The sequence below is a fragment of the Miniopterus schreibersii genome (assembly GCF_964146895.1).
Source record: "Miniopterus schreibersii genome assembly, chromosome: 13".
Classification (NCBI taxonomy): Eukaryota; Metazoa; Chordata; class Mammalia; order Chiroptera; family Miniopteridae; genus Miniopterus; species Miniopterus schreibersii.
Window position 1 is genome coordinate 9,649,851 of NC_138113.1, and position 20,001 is coordinate 9,669,851.

General features: G+C 44.1%; 1 protein-coding gene across 1 annotated transcript; it reads left to right on the forward strand.

The window, feature by feature from the left end:
- The first annotated feature begins 1,146 nt into the window (after window positions 1–1,146).
- On the forward strand, window positions 1,147–19,585 carry UBXN2A (UBX domain protein 2A). The gene is made up of 7 exons (XM_081156791.1): window positions 1,147–1,345; window positions 7,719–7,773; window positions 13,402–13,540; window positions 13,986–14,092; window positions 15,498–15,635; window positions 16,657–16,815; window positions 18,231–19,585. The coding sequence occupies exons 2-7, from the start codon at window positions 7,733–7,735 to the stop codon at window positions 18,421–18,423; spliced, it is 777 nt and encodes a 258-aa protein (XP_081012917.1). The 5' UTR covers window positions 1,147–1,345; window positions 7,719–7,732; the 3' UTR covers window positions 18,424–19,585.
- Window positions 19,586–20,001: the final 416 nt, after the last annotated feature.

A 20,001-nucleotide genomic window follows, 5' to 3' on the forward strand; every position in this document is an offset into this window, starting at 1 on the left:
TCTGGAGCGCTGGTTTGAAAGTGGAACTCACCACAGGATCCCAGAATCAATCACTGACCGGAAGACCAGCTCAAAAGACTCACGAGGTGCCTTTACCTGGGTGGGAGTGGCAGGGGTCTGTAGGTAAAGCCCAATCTCATTTTGAATCCCGGCACTAAAAGCTGACAAGTAATAAATAAATCTAGGTTTAGGCAAATGAGACTTTATTTGAAAAAACTATTGCAATGGGGGAAAAAGTATTGCAATAAGGTAAAAGGGCAATTATTGTAGGGAAAATGCTCAACTGTCAACACACACACACACCCCTAGCTTTAGGTAAAGAGAGACTGTATTGCAGGAGATTATTCCAAGAAGGGGCTATTGCGGGGGGTGGGGGGGTGGGGGGTGGTTGTGGTGTGAGGAGGTGACTGCTGCTATAGGGAACTCTATCCACAGGATCCACAGCTCTCTCCAAGACCAGCTGGCCATTTCTTTTACAGGGAGCAGGGAACAAAGTCCTGGCGATGGGGGCGCGGGATGGACCTGTGGAGGTGGCCGTGATCAGCGCAGGTCAGGCTGTTTTACGGGGAAGTCAGCCCATGTTCAGGAGTGGTGGCCAAGAAGGGGTGTCTGCTGGCTCAGCCTGAGGGGGGATCAGAGCTGAGGGGGCCGAGGAAGGGGAGAAGCTCGACGGAAGTTCGGTCGAGTCAAGGTAGCTGGTATCTGGTCGGCGAGCGCAGTGGGCTCAGCGCGCAGGAGGCGGATCGGAGCTGGAGGCCTGCGCCCCACCCCGTCGGAGGCGGACAGGGGGCCGCCCGTGAGTCCCGTCTACATCCCGTGGGCAAGGCCGTGCCTCGCTGCAACCCGTTCAGGGACACAAAGAGCTGGGGCGATTTCTGCCACCGTCGCTCCCAGGCTCTGGGGGTCGGGCTTAGGTTCAGCACCGTCGGAGCGCGGGGAAACCTCCCCGCGGGTTCGGTCAAAGGCCGAAGAGGCGCAGGGGGGGCGACGCTGGGCTCCGGGGGAGCCCGCACCCGGCTGCCAGCTCTGCCCGCGGGGTGAAGGGCCGCCCAGCCCCCGGCCCGCGGCGGGAAGCGGGCGCGGCCGGGAGCCGGTGACGCCGAGGCCGAGCCGGCCCCGCCCCCGCGCGCGCCGGGTGTGCGCAGAGCCGGCCCCGCGCGCGCCCGCGGCGGTCGCGGAGGGAGGCGGGCTGGGTCCCGGCGGCGCGGCCGCGAGCCTGGGAGGGTCTGGGCGCTGCGGGCGCGGGCTCTGGGGGGGGCGCGGGTCCCGCGGTCCCCGAGCGGACGCAGGACGAGGCCCGGAGGGGACAGCGCGGCGCGCCCCCGTCCAGCGGCCACGCCCGGAGGTGAGTTTCCCGGCGCCGCGCGGCGCTCGGCCGGGAGCGGGGCTGGGCGGTCCGCTCGCGCCCGGGCCGGGCCGGCGTCTCCCGGGCGGGGCGCGGGCATCGGGCCGCGGGGGCGGCCGCGGCGCCGCGCTCGTCTTTGTTCCGCGAGCCCGGCTCCCGCGAGGCCGCGGACCCCGCGTCCGCCACCCCGACCCCGACCCCGACCCCACCGGGCGCCATCGGGCGGCGGCGGCGGGGCCGCCCCCCCCCCAGCCCCGGGAGGCGCGGCCCCGGGCTGCTGGCCGCTCGCCTCCTGGGTGCGAACTCGCCGGAGGCGCAGCAGTTGGTTTCCTCGTTCCGAAGACGCCCCGAAACTTCCAGTTCTGTGCTGTCAGAACGCCCCGATCTCCAAAGGCGATCGCTGCCACGGCGGCCCCGGGAATCGGGGCGTGTCTGTTTGGGGGGTGACACTTCCTAGCGAACTTCCTGAGGGGCGCCCCGCTGCTCGCTGTGCGCGCGTCTGGGGTTCCCTGTTTGGATTCTGAGTTTCTGTTTGTCTGCGTGTCTGTGCTGTGTGCTCGCACTTTGTGGCCTCTCCAGGCTCCTGGGGGCCCGCGCGGTGCTCGGCGCGGGCTCGGCCGCGCGTGGGGTGCGGTCTGCGGGAGGCGGGCGGGAGGCGCCGACGTGCGCGCGGGGGACCCAGCGGCGTGAAAACCAGCTCCCCGGTTTCGCCGTCGTGGCTCGAGTGTGCTCGGAGGGTGTTTGCACGTCTTTAAACTCCTTTGGTTTTACTGGGACAGACTCTAAAAGTTGACGTTGTGGCTCCTACCTAAACACGCTGAAAGTCGCGCTGACTTAAAATGAAATTTAGCTCAATGAATATTGAGCGTCTGTGCAGAACAGTCACGCTGGGGCTGGGGCTGGGCCGGGGCGGAAGGGTGTGCGGGTGGAGGGGGCGCTACCCACAGAAGGCACCGCGGCACCGGCGGGACGCGGCGCTAACAGACGCTGCTCCTCACCGGCCGCTGACTCCTAGACCGCGCGGGGGTAATCCTTTACGCGCACACTTTAATTACTTAATACTTCATGTTAATGACTTAATAATTTATCATTCAACTTTTTTTTAGTACCTACCGTGTGCTCAGTGCTAATGGTATTGCTCTAGTAGACAGACAGACATGAGCAGAGCAGGAACCGCAGGCCAGGCACAGAAGGTCACCAGGCAGCGGAAAGCCCTGGGTGCCTAGCAACCGGCGGAGCTGGGAAAACAAGCCTTGCAGGGTGGGCCCTTGCCCCCAGGTTGATTTCCTCCTCTGGCACGTGTCTAGTCCTGTGGTAGGCGCCCTTAGAGGAAGAACAGGGGCCGGAGAATAGCCTCCTAGGACCCCCCCCCCCATACAAGCCCTTGCACTACCGCTCCCTGAAGCCTTGAGCCTCCAGGACAGTGAGGTTCTGACCTGCATCAGATAATCCTAGGAACAAAGTCTTGGGCCTGTTCACCACAGAGGCGGAGTTTTGGTCAAACTAAAGATAACATTTAGGGCCAGAAAAGCAGCAAAACCAGATGAAGCAATGCCATAGCTGACATCAGGACCAGCAGCAATGACTAATGACCCCCTACCCTAGTGCCAACCAACCAATAGGGACCCGGACCCTGAAAGGACAGGCCTGGAAAGCTGGTGAATATTCTACTGAGGTCCTCCCCTGAGGCCACCCTTAAAGTCCCCACTTTCAGATCTCTTTTTCCTGCCCTTTCCTTTCCCCTTTCTTCCTTCAAGGCACATACCACTGCTTTCTTTCTCCTGAGTTTTAAGGGCTCTTCTTTTGCTTCTGTAACTTATTTTACTGACCCCATGCGGCCCAGCTGGCTCACTTCTCTTACCTCTGGCCTTCTAAATTCATTCTCAGCCAAGCTCAAGGACCGAGGTCTAACTTCACCGGTTATATCTGGTGCCATTCACCATTAACAACATGATGGCAACCGTTATATTTTGCCTTTAAGGAGTTTACATTGAGGGAAACAGATATTAAACAAATCATCACACAAGTTAATGCCAACAAACCTGAATAGAAGCTAAGAAAGGAGCCGTGTAGGGTGTTGTGAGAGCAAGTATGAAATCAGATTGTATGGGGACATGAACCGGTGCGAGGAAACCAGCTAGAGATGATGGTCGTGGCTGTGAAGATAAGGCAGATTCTAAGGGTGCGTAACTGAGCTCTCCTTGCTGTGTTAGGAAATCTACATTCCTATCTTTTGGAGAAATCATGGCTGGTTTTCTAAAGGCGATTGCATTTGAGATGGGTTTTGTGGAGTAGATAGCATTGCGGGAACCCTGGAATGAGAATGTCTTGACTGACGCGGTGATCTTGACACTCTCTGCCGAAGCTTCACCTTTCCCTCAGGATTTTCTCATCCAGATTACTTTTGTCACTATCACTTTGGTCTTTAGGAACATATAACTCACACATTAACAATTCTTTCTAGAAGACACAAATGCATTTTCTTTTTCACACCTATTATAGACAGTTGAGATAAGCCGAAACTTTCCAAAAGGTTTCATTTTCTTATCACTTAATAGTCAGTAAACTAGAATTCATAAACTATACAGATAAACTGTCTTGAAGTGTCTGATTCTGATGTTCCACAGAAGAACTAAGTGAGGGAACTCCACGTGGAAATGTGATCCATGGGTTTCTTTTCCCTGGCGCTTAATGCCAGGAATGGCTTCATCCTTAAGGAGAAACTTCAGCTTCTACGAACCCCACCGAGGATATGTTTATAGATTTTAGAGAGGGGAAAGGAGAGAGAGAGAGCAAAACATTGACATGAGAGAGAAACACTGATCGATTGCCTACCCTATGCTCCCAACCCAGGAAAAAACCCTCGCAACCTGGGTATGCGCCCTGACCAGGACTCGAACCTGCAACCTTTTGGTGTGCGGGGTGATGGCACAACCCACCGAGCCGCACCAGCCAGGGCACTAGATCTGTTTTGACTAGATCTCTTTGACTGTTTTGATGTAGCTCAGTCTCCTCCGTCTCCTGACTGATTTTATCACCGCAGTTGTTGGGATAATATTTGGGAAGGTGTTTGGTAAACTGTGATAGACGATGCAAATGGAAGATGGTGGTGGTACTAATTGGGAGTAAACTGAAACGAAATGAAGGAATTGTTCATCCGTCCATCCTGAGGCCCACATCGTGCCGGTAACTTCGATATTTGTCAGACGGCGTTTTTTACTCTCTACTGTACAGAGCAGGCTTTAGGTGCAGTCGTGGTTCATGACTGTGATCATCGTGGAAGCTCCCTCAGGGGATATAAATAAATTTTACATGGTTCAAAGATGATGTAGCCAGTGTTCTAGTAGGAGACCACTGGAAACCAGGGTCTCTTCCTTCTCTTTTGCTGTCAAAAAACAAGCAAAACAATTTCTCAGTGGCCTGTAAGTATGAGATGATGAATAATATTAGTAATTTGCTAGAGATCTATAATCTATTCAATGGGAAACATAGTGAAATACTTTAAGGATGGTTACTCTTTGCTTTGCACTTGCTGTGCACTGTGGCGGAAGCAGGAAACGCCCCGGTGGGTTTGCTCAGTGGTTAGAGGGTCGGCCTTGGGACTGAAGGGTCCCCCGCTGGATTCCGGCCAAGGGCACTACCTCGTACCTGGGTTGCAGGCTCCATCCCTGGCCCCGGTCGGGCGAGCGCAGGGGCAGCCCATCGACATGTCTCTCTCACGTAGATCTCTCTCTCTCTCTCCTCTGCCTCCCTCTCTCTCTGAAAAAGCAATGGAAAAAATATCCTCTCGTGAGGATTTAAAAAAAAAAAAAAGCAGAAGCAGCAGGAAACGTGTAAGTCATGACACCTGTCCCCAAGGATCTTGGAGCCAGTAGAGAGACTAAAAAAAAACAAACAGCAGAAACAGCAGTAAACACTATCAGACAATATGATTTAAACACCAAAAATCTAAATGCTTTAGGAAAGGAGTATTAATAAGGGTTTATTATTTCACCGTTATGGTAGAAGTGGATCTTAGGTTGGGACTCGGAAGGATGATTAGGATTTCAGTGCCTCCAAGGATGGTTACAATGTGAGCCAAGAAGTGGAGTGAAGATGTTATGTTTGTGATACAGTAAGGATCGTATCTAAACTAAGGGATTATTTTAGAGCAGTTGAAAATAATGTTGGAAAACTGCCAAGAGAAAAAACAAACAGCACCGCGGAAACATAATGTCCACGAGGGCTGGGACCTTTGTTTTGTTCGGTGTGTGTCCCAAGCACCTAGAATCATGCTTGGTATATGGCGGTTGCTGAATATACATTTTAAATATTTTTTAAAACTTTACTAGGGTATAATTAATATGCAGTAAGATGCACATATTTAAGACATACCATTTAATAAATATTTTGGTGTTAAATATTTTTATTTTAAATCTTTTTCTTTGAATATTAAGTACTATTAAATATTTTTAAGTATTAAATATACTCAACTATGCCTATAATGTCTGATTCCTTAGACAACCAAAAAGAAACAAGTAAGTCAAAATGTAAATTTTTCTGAATCTGAATGGTGGGGATGGGTGTTTATATTTTCTCTATCCTTTTGTGTACGTTTGAAAGGGAAGCAGTTTTTAAAGGGAAACAATTAAATCGTTTTAGAAATGATGAGGTTTGAAGGGCAAAGTCTTAGGAGAAAACATTAGTGAACGTGAAGTTCTGATTTTCCCAATGTTTTTAATTTGTTTTCTGGTTTTTGAAACTTTTAATCAAAGTAACATATACACATAGTCTGAAGGGATAGTGCGGCTTTAGTGACCCCTACTTGACCCTCCAGCCAAAAGGTAGCTTCGGAGATTATTGGAGGTTATTGATGGGGATGCCGGGGAAGGTGCTGCCCCCCCCCGGGGTCCCTGTGCCCCTTTGAATTTCCTTTCTTCCTGTCAGTTCCACCTGGTGTTTCAGAATTGCTCACAATTTTCTCATGAATAGGCTAAGAAATAAATTCACTATCAGTTTATATTCAAGTCATAATAAAACAATAAAGGTATATAGGACGGTTTTCAAGGATAGGATCTTCCCCAGAGCAAACTCCACTGTTCCACTTTAATTCCCAGCAAACAGAGGCTACATGGGCCTCGGCTCTGCAGCCACGTTGGCTGTGGTTACGGCCCCACGTTGGCTGTGGTTACGGCCCCGCTCCGTCCGCAGTAGGAACCGGGAGTGGAAGTCAGGGCCTAAGGTCAGACTCCGATTTCCTCTGGTGAGAGGCTGCCCCCGGTCCCAGCTTACCCAGGTTAACTTCACCTCCGGATCCTTTGGAGACTTTTAAGTGGGGCCCGTAGAGTAGTCTACTGCCCATTTTCTTTCTGGTTCTCATTGCTTTGGGATGGATCTGGTGGACCTTCAGTGGCTATGACTGGCATCTGCTTTCTTTTTAAACGTGCTTAAAACTTACTTTTAAAAAAAATCCTCACCCAAGGATATTGTCCATTGTTTTTTGTGGGGTTTTTTTTAGAGAGAAGAAGGGGGGGGAGCAACATCAATGTGAGAGAGAAACATCAACCGGTTGCCTCCCACACGCGCCCTCCCAGGGATCGAACCCACAACCTGGGTATGTGCCCTGTGCCCAGGGAATGGAACTGCAACCTCTTGGTGTATGGGATGGTGCTCCAACCAACTGAGCCACCCGCCAGGGCTGAAAACTTACTTTATTTAAAAATTTATCTTTATAGTTGAAAGTATTACAGTCTCCTTTTTTTACCCCATTGACCCCCTGTGTTTTCCTTAGTTAAATAACCAGACATTCCAGATTACATAAAACAGGCCTGATTTTTCCTAACTTGAACTTTGACAGCTGACACCTCTAGTTTTGCAGTCGGCAGGCGATTCATAACTATTGTCTGTGTTTGACTTCACATAGCACATTTGTGTGCTGCTACTCTTTACCGAAGGGAGAAGTGGGTATGAATACAGCTATTTGCTTATATTAGGAAAAATTAAAAATAAATAAGGTTACCCATGAGCTGGGAGAGAGAGGACAGGGTGGAAGGGGCAACAATGGAAACTGGATTTCTCTGAATATAACTTGTTTTTTAGGTCAACTTTGGAACCATATAAATATTTTACACTCTTAAGAAGCAAATTAACTGAATTGACTATCAAGTAGGTGGCAATACCACACAGGCATTATCTCAAGTAATTTAAAACATAGTAATTTTACTGTGTTTTAGTGACAGCTTTGAGTTTGTTTACTTGTTCCTAAGACCCTTCTAGTGTTACTTTAGGGACACATAATAACTTATGTTAAAGAATGTGAATGTACGCATAGGAATGAGTTTATTTAAAATGCCAGATTCACAACTTTAGCTTTTGTTTCTTTTTACCTTTACAGTAAGGCAGAAGAGAATGAAAGAAGTAGATAATCTTGAAAGTATAAAAGAAGAATGGTAAGTTCATTCAAGCCATGAAGTTTCTTTGTTATTATTGCCTTTGTTAGTATCTTTTTTAGTTTTTACTGCATTTCACTGACTGGGATAGTAAGTGTTCATTATGATGATCTCAATGAAATACCTAATAGTAATATAAAGTAACTTTTTTTTTTTTACCATCACTGCATTGAATGGGTTTTAGTGAAGTCACTAAATCATCTTGTTATTAATAAAAAAACATTGTTGCATTGTTGGGACAGTTTATGTGACAATTGCCAAAAAAGTATTTTTAAGAATTTAAGCGAAATAAACACATTCTTCTTTGGTTAAAAAGAAAATTAAAATTTTCTCTGTTTGCGTATTACTTCTGTCATATAAGTGAGAAATCTAAGTAACTGTTTGCTTCGCTAGCCTCTTGTGTTGGAAATATCATGGCTTTGGAGTCAGATAAACCTAGATTTGAATCCCATCTCTCTTACACTACCTCTCTGGCCTTTGAGCAATGAAGATAGATTATTTGAGCTTCAATATCTCATCTATAAACTGAGGTGTTACCAAGGTACCTGAAAGATTTGGGGGAGAATTAGATAGCCAATATAAAGCATAGTATTAGCATATAGAAGGTACCCAATAAATGGTAATGTAAAAATCTATGGCTCTTATCAACACAATACTTATTCTCCCTTATCTGAGGTGAAATACATTTTGTGTTACGCTCTGTCCTAAGTCCTTGAGGTAAATTTCTTTCATTCGTAGTTCATTTAAGGAGACAGACAAGCATTTATTTCACACTTACAAATACTTTGAAGATACTTCTATACCAAACAAACATGTTACTTTTTGACTACTGTGTTTATTGTTTCATTTATATTTGGTACTAACTATATAATCGTGGGATTGTGACAGGGGTCTCTTAAGGCGACCCTCGGGTTTGATGATTTGCTGACAGGATTCACAGCATAGAATCCTACTGTGATTTATTACAGTGCACGGATACAGAGCAAAATCAGCAAAGGGGAAGAAGCACATGGGGCGAAGTCCAGGGAAAGCCAGGCACAGGCTTCCAAGAATCCTCACCCAGTGGAGTCACCTAGGACACACTTAATTCCCCCAGTATTAAGTTTTGACAGCACATGTGAAATGGTATCTACCAGGAAAGGTCATTGAAAACGAGCCTAGGCTTTTTGTTGGGGACTAGTGACATACTCAGATTCCACTCTCCTAAGGAAAGTAAGCAGCCTTTCAAAGGACAGCAGTCAGGCCTGCTGTGTTAACTCTTTCTACACAGAAATAAATTGAATGACGGACTTAAAATACTAAAATTAACTTAGGACTTTTTTTTTCCAGAAAACTTTTTAAATTTACCTTTATGGTTGAAAGTATGACAGATGTCCCTTTTTCCCCATCGATTCCCTCTACCCCACAACCCCTCTCGCCCACAGGCCTTCACCGCACAATTGCCTGTGTCCGTGGGTTATGCATATATGCATATAAGTTCTTAGGTTGATCTCTCCCCTCCCACTCCCCCATCCCAGCTTTATTGAAATCTAACTCACATACCATATAATTTATGCACTTAAAGTGTTCAATTCAGTGATTCTCACTACATTCACAAAGTTGTGCAGCTATCACCACAGTCCATTTTATAACATTTAAGTCACCCCAAAGAGAAACCCCGTACCCATTAGCGGTCATACCCCGCTCTCCTACACCCTGTCCCTGACAACCGCTAACATACTTTCTGTCTATAGATTTGCCTATTCCAGGCACTTCATAAACAGAATCATGTAACAGGTGATCTTTTATGACTGACTTCTTTCGTTTAGCATACTTTTTTTAAGCTTCATCTTCACTGTAGCATGGACCAGGCCTTTGAATTTAATTAAATAATTAGTAAGGTGTCTACACAAAAGTAGTAGCAATAGAGTTTTTCATTTTCTTTGTAACAAAAATAGATTTTGTTAGAAACGGCAGTCCAGTAAAAAAAGAAAAGGAGACCGATTTTCTCAGTGCCTGAGTTGTTCAGACTATAAATGGTGAAGATCCGCATTTACCGTACGTGCCCCCGAAGCGCACCCAGATGCAAACCCTCCTGTTCGGCAGCGCCTGGTGGATGACCTTCCTCGAGCAGAACATACTAGTGAAGGAGAAGTGAGCAAAGGAGGCTGTTCTGTAGACAGAGCAGGTGTTTCAACGTCCCTGCCTTGAAACTTGTGTGCTTTCTGTTCCTGGAGGAACTCCCGAGACGCCAAGACTGTGTACTTAGCCTTCACAGCTTCGGTAGTTGGTTTCCCAGGTGTGAAGAGGAGCATTGACGTTTGAATCAGAAAATGATGGTGACGAGTGAGGAAAAGGCTGACACAGTAGTAAAGCAAGATGAAATAATGAAGTTCCCTGGGTGTATTTAGTGCTACGGCAAGTCCACGCGCATCCGTATGTCCGTGGGATCTTGCCGTAGGACAGCTTAATATAGTAAAATATAGAGGGGTCCCTGAATTATAAAGAAATATTAAGTTAAATGTATACTTTCCTGCTCTTTTCCTCTCTGTCCAGGAATGTCTTTCATGCTCATTTAAAAATTATTTTATTAATAATAAACTTTCTTTTTAAGAGTAGTTTCAGGTTTACAAATAAATAGAGCAAAAGATACACAGTTCCCATGTCCCTACCCACCCCTACACACACGGAGTTTCCTCTGTTATTAACATTTTGTATTAATGCGGTATATTTGTTACAATTGGAAACTAATGTTGATACATTATTATTAACTATAGTTACATTTGGGTTCTTCTTTGGGTTGTATAGTTCTGTGGAGTTTGACAGATGGTGCTGTGCATAGTGTTGTGTTTTTAATTGTCTAGCCAATTGTTAGTTGCTGGTGTATGGGAAAGCACCAGGCTTTTGTATATTAATCTTGTATCCTGCAACTTCGCTATCATTGCTTATTAGTCCCAGGAGTTTTTTGTTGTTGATTCTTTGGGATTTCTTATGTAGACAGCCGTGTCATCAGCAAACAAAGACAGTTTTATTTCTTCCTTCCTGCTCTATATACTTTTTATTTCCTTTTCTTCACTTACTGGTTTAGCTAGGATTTCCAGTATGGCATTGAAGAGGAGTGGTGAGAAGGGACATGATTTTCTTGTTCCTGATCTAGGGGGAAAGCATCTAGTTTCTCACCATTAAATACAACATTAGCTGCAGGTTTTTTATAGATGTTCTTTGTCAAGTTGAGAGAGTGCCTCTCTATTCCTACTTTGCTGAGAGTTTTTATCGTGAATGGGTGTTGGACATTGTCAGATATTTTTTCTTCATCTATTGATAAAACAAGGTGATTTTTCTTCTTTAGTATATTGATGTGATGGCTTATGTTAATTGGTTTCTTAATGTTGAACCAGCTTTGCTTACCTGGAATAAATCCTACCTGGTTGTGGTATAGGATTCTTTTAACATATTGTTGGATTTGAAATGCTGATATTTTGTTAATGCAAATGTTCATGAGAGAGATTGTCTGTAGTTTTCTTGTAATGTCTTTGTTTGGTTTTAGCATTAGGATAATGCTGTCTTCATAGAATGAGTTAGGAGTGTTTCCTTCTGCTTTTATTTTCTGGAAGAGATTGTAGACAGTTGGTATCATTTCTTCCTTAAATGTCTGATAGAATTCACCAGTGAAATCATTCATGCCTGGTGCTTCCTGTTTTGAAATATTATTAATTATTGATTCAATTTTTTTAATAGATGTAGGCCTATCCATATTATCTATTCCTCCTTATGTGAGTTTTGGTAGATTGTGCCTTTCAAATAATTGTCCCATTTCATTGAAGTTATCAAATCTTCGGGCACAGAGCTATTTATAATGCATCTCACTGTGCTCTGAACCTCTTAAAAACCTAGACTATTTCTTACTCATCTTTGTATCCCCCTACCACCAGCATATAGTAGGTACTGAATAAATGTTTGAATGACTTGAATTAACATAATGACATTTAGTAGAACTTACCTACCAAATAGGTAAGATAAAGGAATAAAACTTCAGCTACCCGATGCTCACAGCTTTATTGGCTTTCTACTTAGTAATTAAGTATAAACTGCTTTCTGAACAGAAGAAATAATTAAAAACTGTAATGCATAAAGTGGTTTTAATGATGTTATCTAATATTTGAGCCCTTACTGTGTGTGTACTGGTCCACACTGTATACCAGGTGTAGGCCTTTATATGTACTTGCATTTACTCATTACAACGACCACATGAGACAGGTGGTAGGATCTTCATTTTACAGATGAAGAGGACAAATCACATAGAGGCTAAGTTTCTTGCCCGAAGTCAATGTGACTTAGTGAAGGTACCTAAACACCAAGGCCTGAGCTTTTAGAACAGTATCCTCTACGGACACACAGCTATACTGTTAAAGAAAGGGGGAAATCAATAGTGTTGTGAAAAATCATCTTAGGGTGTGATTGTTTTTGAGTGAGAAGTACCATGTCATTGCCTTGGAAAAGGCATAATCAATACTTTATGATAATATGGAATGTCTTAAGGGTAGATATAGAATTTCCTAGAAGAGTAAAAAGAATGTATTTAAATTAAAATACTGTCCCGAGTATCAGCAATTTGATAACTATGTAATTATGGCTATTTTGAGAGACAGCCTAGTGCAGTGATTAAGAGCTCAGACATTGGTAACCTGGCTTCAGTTTCCGGCTCTACCTCCCAATAGCTTTGTGATCTTGAGCAAATTGCTTAAGCTTTTTCGTTATCTATTATAGAGGGATAAAAACCATGTGTGCTTCCTCGATCCCTGTGAGGCTTGAAGGAGTTAACACGTGTACAGTACTTAGAATGGTTCCTAACATGAATTAATAGGTGCTCAATAAGCATTAGCTATTAAGAGAGGCTTTGTAGCGTACCGTGGTTAGGAGCACAGACTTGGGCGACACTCGCAGGGTTTACATTCTGTTTCCGCCACTTGCTAGCTGTGTAACCCAGACGTGTAAGGTAACCCCCTCACTCATTTTTCTTCTAAGATGTGGATGCGGGTGTCTGTAGTTTCTGGCATAGTGTAAGAGCTATAAAAAGTGTCGATTATTGCCCTGACCGGTGTGCTCAGTGGTAGAGGGTTGGCCTGCACACCCAAGGGTGGCAGATTCCATCCCAGTCGAGGGCATTTGGGGCACGTGCAGGAGGCAACCAGTCGATGTGAATCTTTCCCATCGATGTTTTCTCTCTCTCCCTCCCCCTGCTCCCTCTCTTCCAGTCTCTCTCAAAATCCTGGTGAGATTTGCCCCCAGTCCCCACCCCAGAGATGTTTTGGTTGTTATGACACTTCGGGGGAGGAAGAGCATGCATGCTACTGACATCTGATGGGTCAAGGCTCCGGCTGCTACTGAACATAGGTCAGCCCGCACAACAAAGAATTATCCCTCCCTAGTGTCAGTAGATGAACTCGAGAAAGCCCTGCTCTGGACCAGAAGGGTCCTGGCTTCCCAGGGTCACTTCTCTGTTATCTCTGTTATCTCAGCCAAGAAGAGGGTCTAACCTGCGACTTGGAAGTAGCATCTCAGCCCAGGATCCCTTCCCTAGAATAATGTGTGGACATTTTTAGAGAACTAGTAGTTAATAACGCTTATTTTTCTTTTTTGCGTGTATAGGGTTTGTGAAACAGGATCCGACAGCCAGCCTCTTAGTGATAATCGACAGACAACTTGTGAATATTTTGTCAACAGCCTTTTTGAGGAAGCCCAGAAGTTTGGTGCCAAATGCTTGTCTCCCACCGAACAGAAGAAACAGGTGAATGCCCGTAACTTTGTTCTCTTCGGTGTTTCTTAAAATATGGACCTTTTAGAGGGTCCGTGAAGTCAACGCCGTTTTCACAATAATAGTAGGATGCCATTTACCTGCCACTGTGTTGACTGTGCCGATACTGCAGAAGCGATGGCAGGTAGTAAAGCTGCCGGCACCTCAGAAGGAATCAAGGCAGTGGCCCCAAACTGGACTAGTGATTACGGCCTTCTTTGCTCGCATTTGCAGGGGGGAAGTAAATGCTAGTTTCAACTAAGAATGTTCTCGATGAAGCAGTAAAAATTATAAATATTATTAAATCCTAGCCCTTCAGTACACATCTTATTAAAGTTGTTTGACAAAATGTTAAGAACACATAAGGCATTTCTACAATGCACAGAAGTGCCATCTTTTGTTATTAACATGATGCATTTTGTTTCTTGCTGCTTTGCAGGTAGACGTGAGTATAAAATTATGGAAAAATGGATTCACAGTCAATGATGACTTCAGAAGTTATTCAGATGGTGCAAGTCAGCAGTTTCTGAATTCCATCAAAAAGGGGTAAGTGACCTTTGTAAATAGAAGGATGTTTTGGGCGTGTTTCATTCGGAAGGATGCTTTTTAATGTTGCTTACACGTCCCTACACATTCACAGATACTCTTATAAATTCGTATCTTCGTAGGATGGGTTTTCTTAAGAGAGCCACAGCTATAATTTTGGAGAAAAGCGTAGGAATTTGAATTCTGATCCGTCAAAATCTGACTTAAACTAATTCACTTTGCCAAGAATTACTTAATCGCACCTCCTAGTTGTTATATTTAACATTTATGTTTAAATGCCTTTATAGTCTCTGAATTGTGATTTCCGTTGCATAGGTATGCCGTTTAGTGGATCCGTTTATCATGGATAAGCATTTGGGTCATTTCCGCGTTTTGGGTGTTATGAATAAATGCTACTCTGAACATTCGTCTACAAGTTTTTGTATGAACCTGTATTTTCAATTCTCTCAGGCCCTGGAGCAGAAGTGGTGTTATCTGTACATTTAACTTTTAAAAGTTATGCCAAACTGTATCCCAAAGTGACTGCACCATTGTACAGCCCCCCAACAGTGTAGGAAGGTTCCAGTTTTTCATATCCTTGTGAGCACTTGTTCGTGTCAGTTTTTTAAAAATTCCTGTTACAACCATCCTAGCGGCTATGAAGTGGTATCTTATTGTGGTTTGGACCTGCATTTCCCTCATGACCAGTGACGTGGAGCATCTTTTCATGTACACGTTAGCCATGTGTACATCTTCTTTCAACAAAATATCTCTTCAAATGCTTCATTTTTTTCTTTGCCTATTTTCAGAAGTGGGTTGCTTGCATTTCGTTGCATTGTGAGAGTTCTTCATCTGTTCTGGATGCAAGTCCCTTATCAGATGCATGGTTTTAAAAGATTTTTCTCCCATTATTTGTGTTGTCTTTTCATTTTCTTGATGAGTCCAAATCCTGTGCTCCTTTAATCTCTCAGTTAAGAGAGGAAATGTGAAAACAGTGTTAAAAATTCTAACATGTTTCACATTTTATCTGATGTGTCATTTCCAGAATAAAACTATATTTTCATTTAAAAATTGAAATGAGAGCTTGGTTTTTCTCGTACATTTTTAGCCCTGTTCAGACACCTATAAAAATGATAAAAAGTGTTTAAATTTACCAGCATATGGTCACCAACTATCTCATGACTTCAGTACTATTCTAGGTGCTCAAGCTGTGCGTGAATCTGTAGTCTTCAGAATCACTCTGCGGTGTCCTTGGTCTTGGGTGTTTGTACCATGTAACTATTATTTTAAATGCATTTGCCTTTTTATTGTAAAGATGATATGTCCCTTACTTCTACGTGTGTTTCCATCCTTTCTGCATAAAGAGTGTGTCTTTCAGAGAGAGGGGAAAAGCACCTTGTGAGCCTTGTGACTCTGTCCCCCCCAGGGAGCTGCCTTTGGAGCTGCAGGGCGCCGTGGGCAAGGAGGAGGTGGACGTGGAAGTGGAAGACAAGAAACACGAAGTGTGTGCGGCCACGAAGCCCGTGTTCCAGCCCTTCTCGGGCGCGGGCCACCGGCTGGGGAGGTGAGCGCGCGGCCGGGGAGACGGGGAGCGGCTGTGTCCCCCACGGTAGCTTCACGAGGCCCCCCGACGTCCTCCCACCTCAGCACCTGCTGGCGCCTCAGTCAAGGAGCCTCGGAGGCTCGCTCGGTGCAGTCAGACCAACGGGCCCGGCTTGTTGAGGACACCGGGCAGTCGGATGACGCGTCCCCCCCTTTCCCCCTGCGCCTCGCTGGGCCTTGGGGTGCAGGCAGAGCGCGTGCCGGCGTTTCACACGGGACGGTGTTCACACTCACCCGTGATCCACACCTGAGCTTCGAGGTAACAGCAATGAAAACATTGCCTGTGAAGCTAGTGTCGGCATCAAAACCTTCCTTTCTTTTTTTTTGTTAATGAAAATAAGCTCGATTATATGAAGTGATAAATATATCTTTAAAAACGCAGTGTTAGTCATACCTTCCAGATGTTTGCAGTATCAGAACCTTTAGTTATTTTCAGATTTTGCAGTCTTTTTATGTCTGTGTCTTATGACTGAATATGCAAAGAGATTAGGTGCGGGATCACTTGTATTTTTGTGAATTCTCCCATGTTAATTATCAAGATCAGTAAGGTATATACAGATTCGTCCATATATAGAAAAATATCCCAGATGTGACTTTGCGAATGATCAGAAAATACTTCGTTTCCTTTCTTCTCCCAAGGACTAATCTCCATAGGGAACTTATCATTTCTTTTAAGAATTTTAACCTGGTGTAGGTAAAGTCCATATTATTAATCAGTGAGACTACTAACAATATATTCATGTAGCACTCTACAAGCTTACAAATTACTTGGATATGCATAAGTTCATTAGATTTCTATAATCATCTATAACGGACATAACTAATATTAATAGCTTCCTGTTGTTATTGAGGAGACAGCTGTGACTTAATAAAACCTTCCTAAAAACTATACTGAGTGTAAAAGTTTTATAGTAATTGCTTAATGATAAAGTTCTGCTTAATGAAAAAACGTGTGTCTGACTTTGTTGTCTGGATTTTTTTAGTGCCACACCAAAAATTATTTCTAAAGCAAGAAGTATCGAAGTTGAGAAGAAAAATAATGTTTCTACTGTCCCACTAAACACCCTGGAGCCCATCACTAACATACAGATCTGGTTAGCCAGCGGGAAAAGGGTTGTTCAGAAATTTAACATGTCTCATAGGTGAGTCTTTCCTTTCATTATTGGTGTAATTTTTCCCCTAATTTTTTTAAAAAAATATATCTTTATTGACTTCAGAGAGAGGAAGGGAGAGGGAGAGAGAGAGAGAGAAACATCAATGATGAGAGAGTCATTGATCGGCTGCCTCCTGCACACCCCCTGCTGGGGATCGAGCCCACAACCCGGGCATGTGCCCTGACCGGGAATCAAACCCCGATCGCCTGGATCCTAGGTCAACGCTCAACCGCTGAGCCATGCCCGGCCGGGCCCCTAATTTTTATTTTAATTTCTTCTGCTAAGTTCAGCCAAGAGTTGTCTTAAGAACGAACCAAGGATCTTAATAAACAGCTCTCTAAACATAATTTATCAAGACAATGGAAATTCTTGGACCTTAGGTATTTTCAGTTTGTTTTATAGATTATTCTTTTCGTTTGATTAATTTTCCTGTTTAACATAATTTTAAAAGAATTATTTTCAATATATTTTTAAAATTGATCATTAGCATTATATGCATATCTTTTTAACTGTAGAAAAAGAATGAAAATACAGAAAAATCTGAATAATGTTCAGGCATTGGGAATGGCTTAACCACTTAATTATATTATGGAAGCACATGAGTGATCTGATAAATGTCCGTATGAAATTAAGTTAAAAGTGCCCTTTCAATAAATATAAAATAAAAACGCTAAGTGTTAAGAAAACACTTTGTCGTGATCTGGATTTTTTTTTTCGTAATACATAGAATGATGTGTCTTAAACTCAGTGGCATCTTAGCTTTGCTGAACTGCGTCCACGCCCCCCTCCCTACACGCACACGGGCTTGGATGGACGTGACTTCGGGCTGCCTTGACGAGCGCGATGGTTATTTTACATGGTGTTCGTTACACTGACGTAGGTTCTCCAGCGCTGAGGGAAGGGTTTTCCTGAGAGAATCGGGAGTAGAGCATGGCCTGGTGTTTAAGAGGAACCTGTGTCTGTCCGTGTAGGATTACCAGCTGGATCACTCCTGATCCATTCAGAGCTAGGTGTGGAGAGATGTCAACTTTCTGTTACAGAAACTTCAAGCTATGTACAAAAGCGAAGGGAAGATAATGGTCTGTCACTTAGTTTCCACTGAACTGGTTTTAAGCAAACCCCAGACTTCATAGAGCTTCATATGTGTTGCACTGTGCATCTCTGAAAGGTGCGTACTCTCCAAAAATGTAACCATAATACCCTTGTCACACTAAGATGACTAATAGTAATTCCTTACCGTCGCCAAGGGTCCACCCTTAAAAGACAGCCCAAGTGACCAGTTCTGTCGTTACAATTTAAGCTTCTATGCAGTCACACAGCCAGGTGTCTTCACAAGTGACTACTTTAAATGAACTCATTCAGATTTTCATAAAATTATATTAATAGTTTGTGCTGTTTTCCAGGATAAGCCACATCAAAGACTTCATCGAGAAGCACCAAGGGTGTCAGAGAAGCGCTCCCTTTTCGCTGGCAACCGCTCGGCCTCGCCTCAGGGCCCTGGACGAGGCGCTCACTCTGGAGGAAGCGGACCTGCAGAACGCCGTCGTCATCCAGAGGCTCCAGAAGGCCGCCGGGCCTCCTGGAGAACTGTCATAGCACTGACTTTTGAGACATGTAGTGGAAAGTTCGCAGAGAAATGATGGTTATAAGTGGACATGCAAACCGAAATGGGGGAACGTCAGGTTCGCTGGACTTTGGGTTCGAGTCCTACTTAACTCCCTCCGGACGAGAAGATTTTGAAGTAAGTACGAGTTAGGAGAGCAAACTGTGGCTGGAAACTATTCAATGCACTGCCTCCCAAAAGGCTACTCAGAAAAATATACTTACTTTCAAATACCAGTTATTCAACATACGATATATTAAATGACTGCATCATTTAGTATCTTAATGTATCAATTAGCAAATATGTTCACAGCATCATTCATTGAAACAGCAGTGATTGATTTAAATGTTAGCTGTCTCAGAATTTTTAAATAGCAGTTCATTAAACATTATACGTGGCGGGTTAAACGCAGCAGTGTCATTATTTTATACCTGAGATGCAATCAAAAGGCTGAAAGTAACTGCTTTCTCCACGGCTATGCCTAGACCTCAAAGTGCTCTCAGTTTGCATTCTCTAAGGGCAGGGTACACTCAAATATTAATTTGGCAATAGTATCTAAGACGTGTTTTCATGTAAGAGTAAAATTCTGGAGCTCAGTATAATGTCAGTATTAATCTGCCTACTCATGTTTCACATTTTTGAGAAGTGTAATTTTTTAAATGTATCAAAAGCCCTCTATTGACTATTTTAAATTAATCATTGAGACCCCCCCATTTTTCTTTTGATGACAGAATTTTTTTCCCCTCCTTTATTGTTGTAACTATTACAGATGTCCCCCTTGTCTCCCCACTGAACCCCTCCACCAGGCGTCTACCCCTCTCCCCCAGGACTTCTCCATGCTATTGTCAGTAGCCACAGAGCATGTGTGTGTGCATCTACGTTCTCTGATTAATCTCTCTCCCCGCCTCCCACTGAAGTGTAATTTTTTTTTAAATTATTTTTTCTCCAGAAGCCTCAGTTCATCCCCTATTTTCTTTTCTTTCAAGAAGTAAGGACTTAGCTAACATTTGGAGTGAAGCCATTCATTTGAGGCCACTTACTTAGACTCTCATGTCACATTGCTGATGGATATTTTTAGATGCATTATGTAATGTATGTTTTCTGTTCCATACATTAGAGGCCACCTGTGTGTACATTAAAGGGTTGTTTACTGCATTCCGATACCACTAAGGAAAACATGCTTTGTTTCTTAAACTTTAAAACTGGTCAGACTTCGGTATCTCACTGTCAGATTAAATCCCCCTGCCCAAAAGTAAGTTTAGGAAGCTTTTCTGCAAATGATCCGTTGAATCATGTTTAAAGCAACACATACTCTGAGGGCGCCAGAGGAGCCGAGTCACCAGCCCGTCAGCAGTGACGTTCACAGGGCACCGATATCTGCCGGAAAGAGCAGTTCTCACTGTTTGGCCTCAAGACCTTTTCTTTATGTGGGTTATAAATATATTAACGATTAGAAGTTATAAAATAAGTACTCCTTTAAGAATAATAAACACATTAATATAAACATTTTTATGAAAAATGCCTATTTTCCAAAACATTAAAAAAAAAAGATTTAGTGAGAAATGTGGCAT

Excerpts from the sequence above, each read along its gene's own strand:
- UBXN2A (XM_081156791.1), top strand. The coding sequence starts at position 7,733 with ATGAAAGAAGTAGATAATCTTGAAAGTATAAAAGAAGAATG. Across the intron at positions 7,774-13,401 it reads GAAAGTATAAAAGAAGAATG|GGTTTGTGAAACAGGATCCG; the intron begins GTAAGTTCATTC and ends TTGCGTGTATAG. Across the intron at positions 14,093-15,497 it reads CTGAATTCCATCAAAAAGGG|GGAGCTGCCTTTGGAGCTGC; the intron begins GTAAGTGACCTT and ends TGTCCCCCCCAG.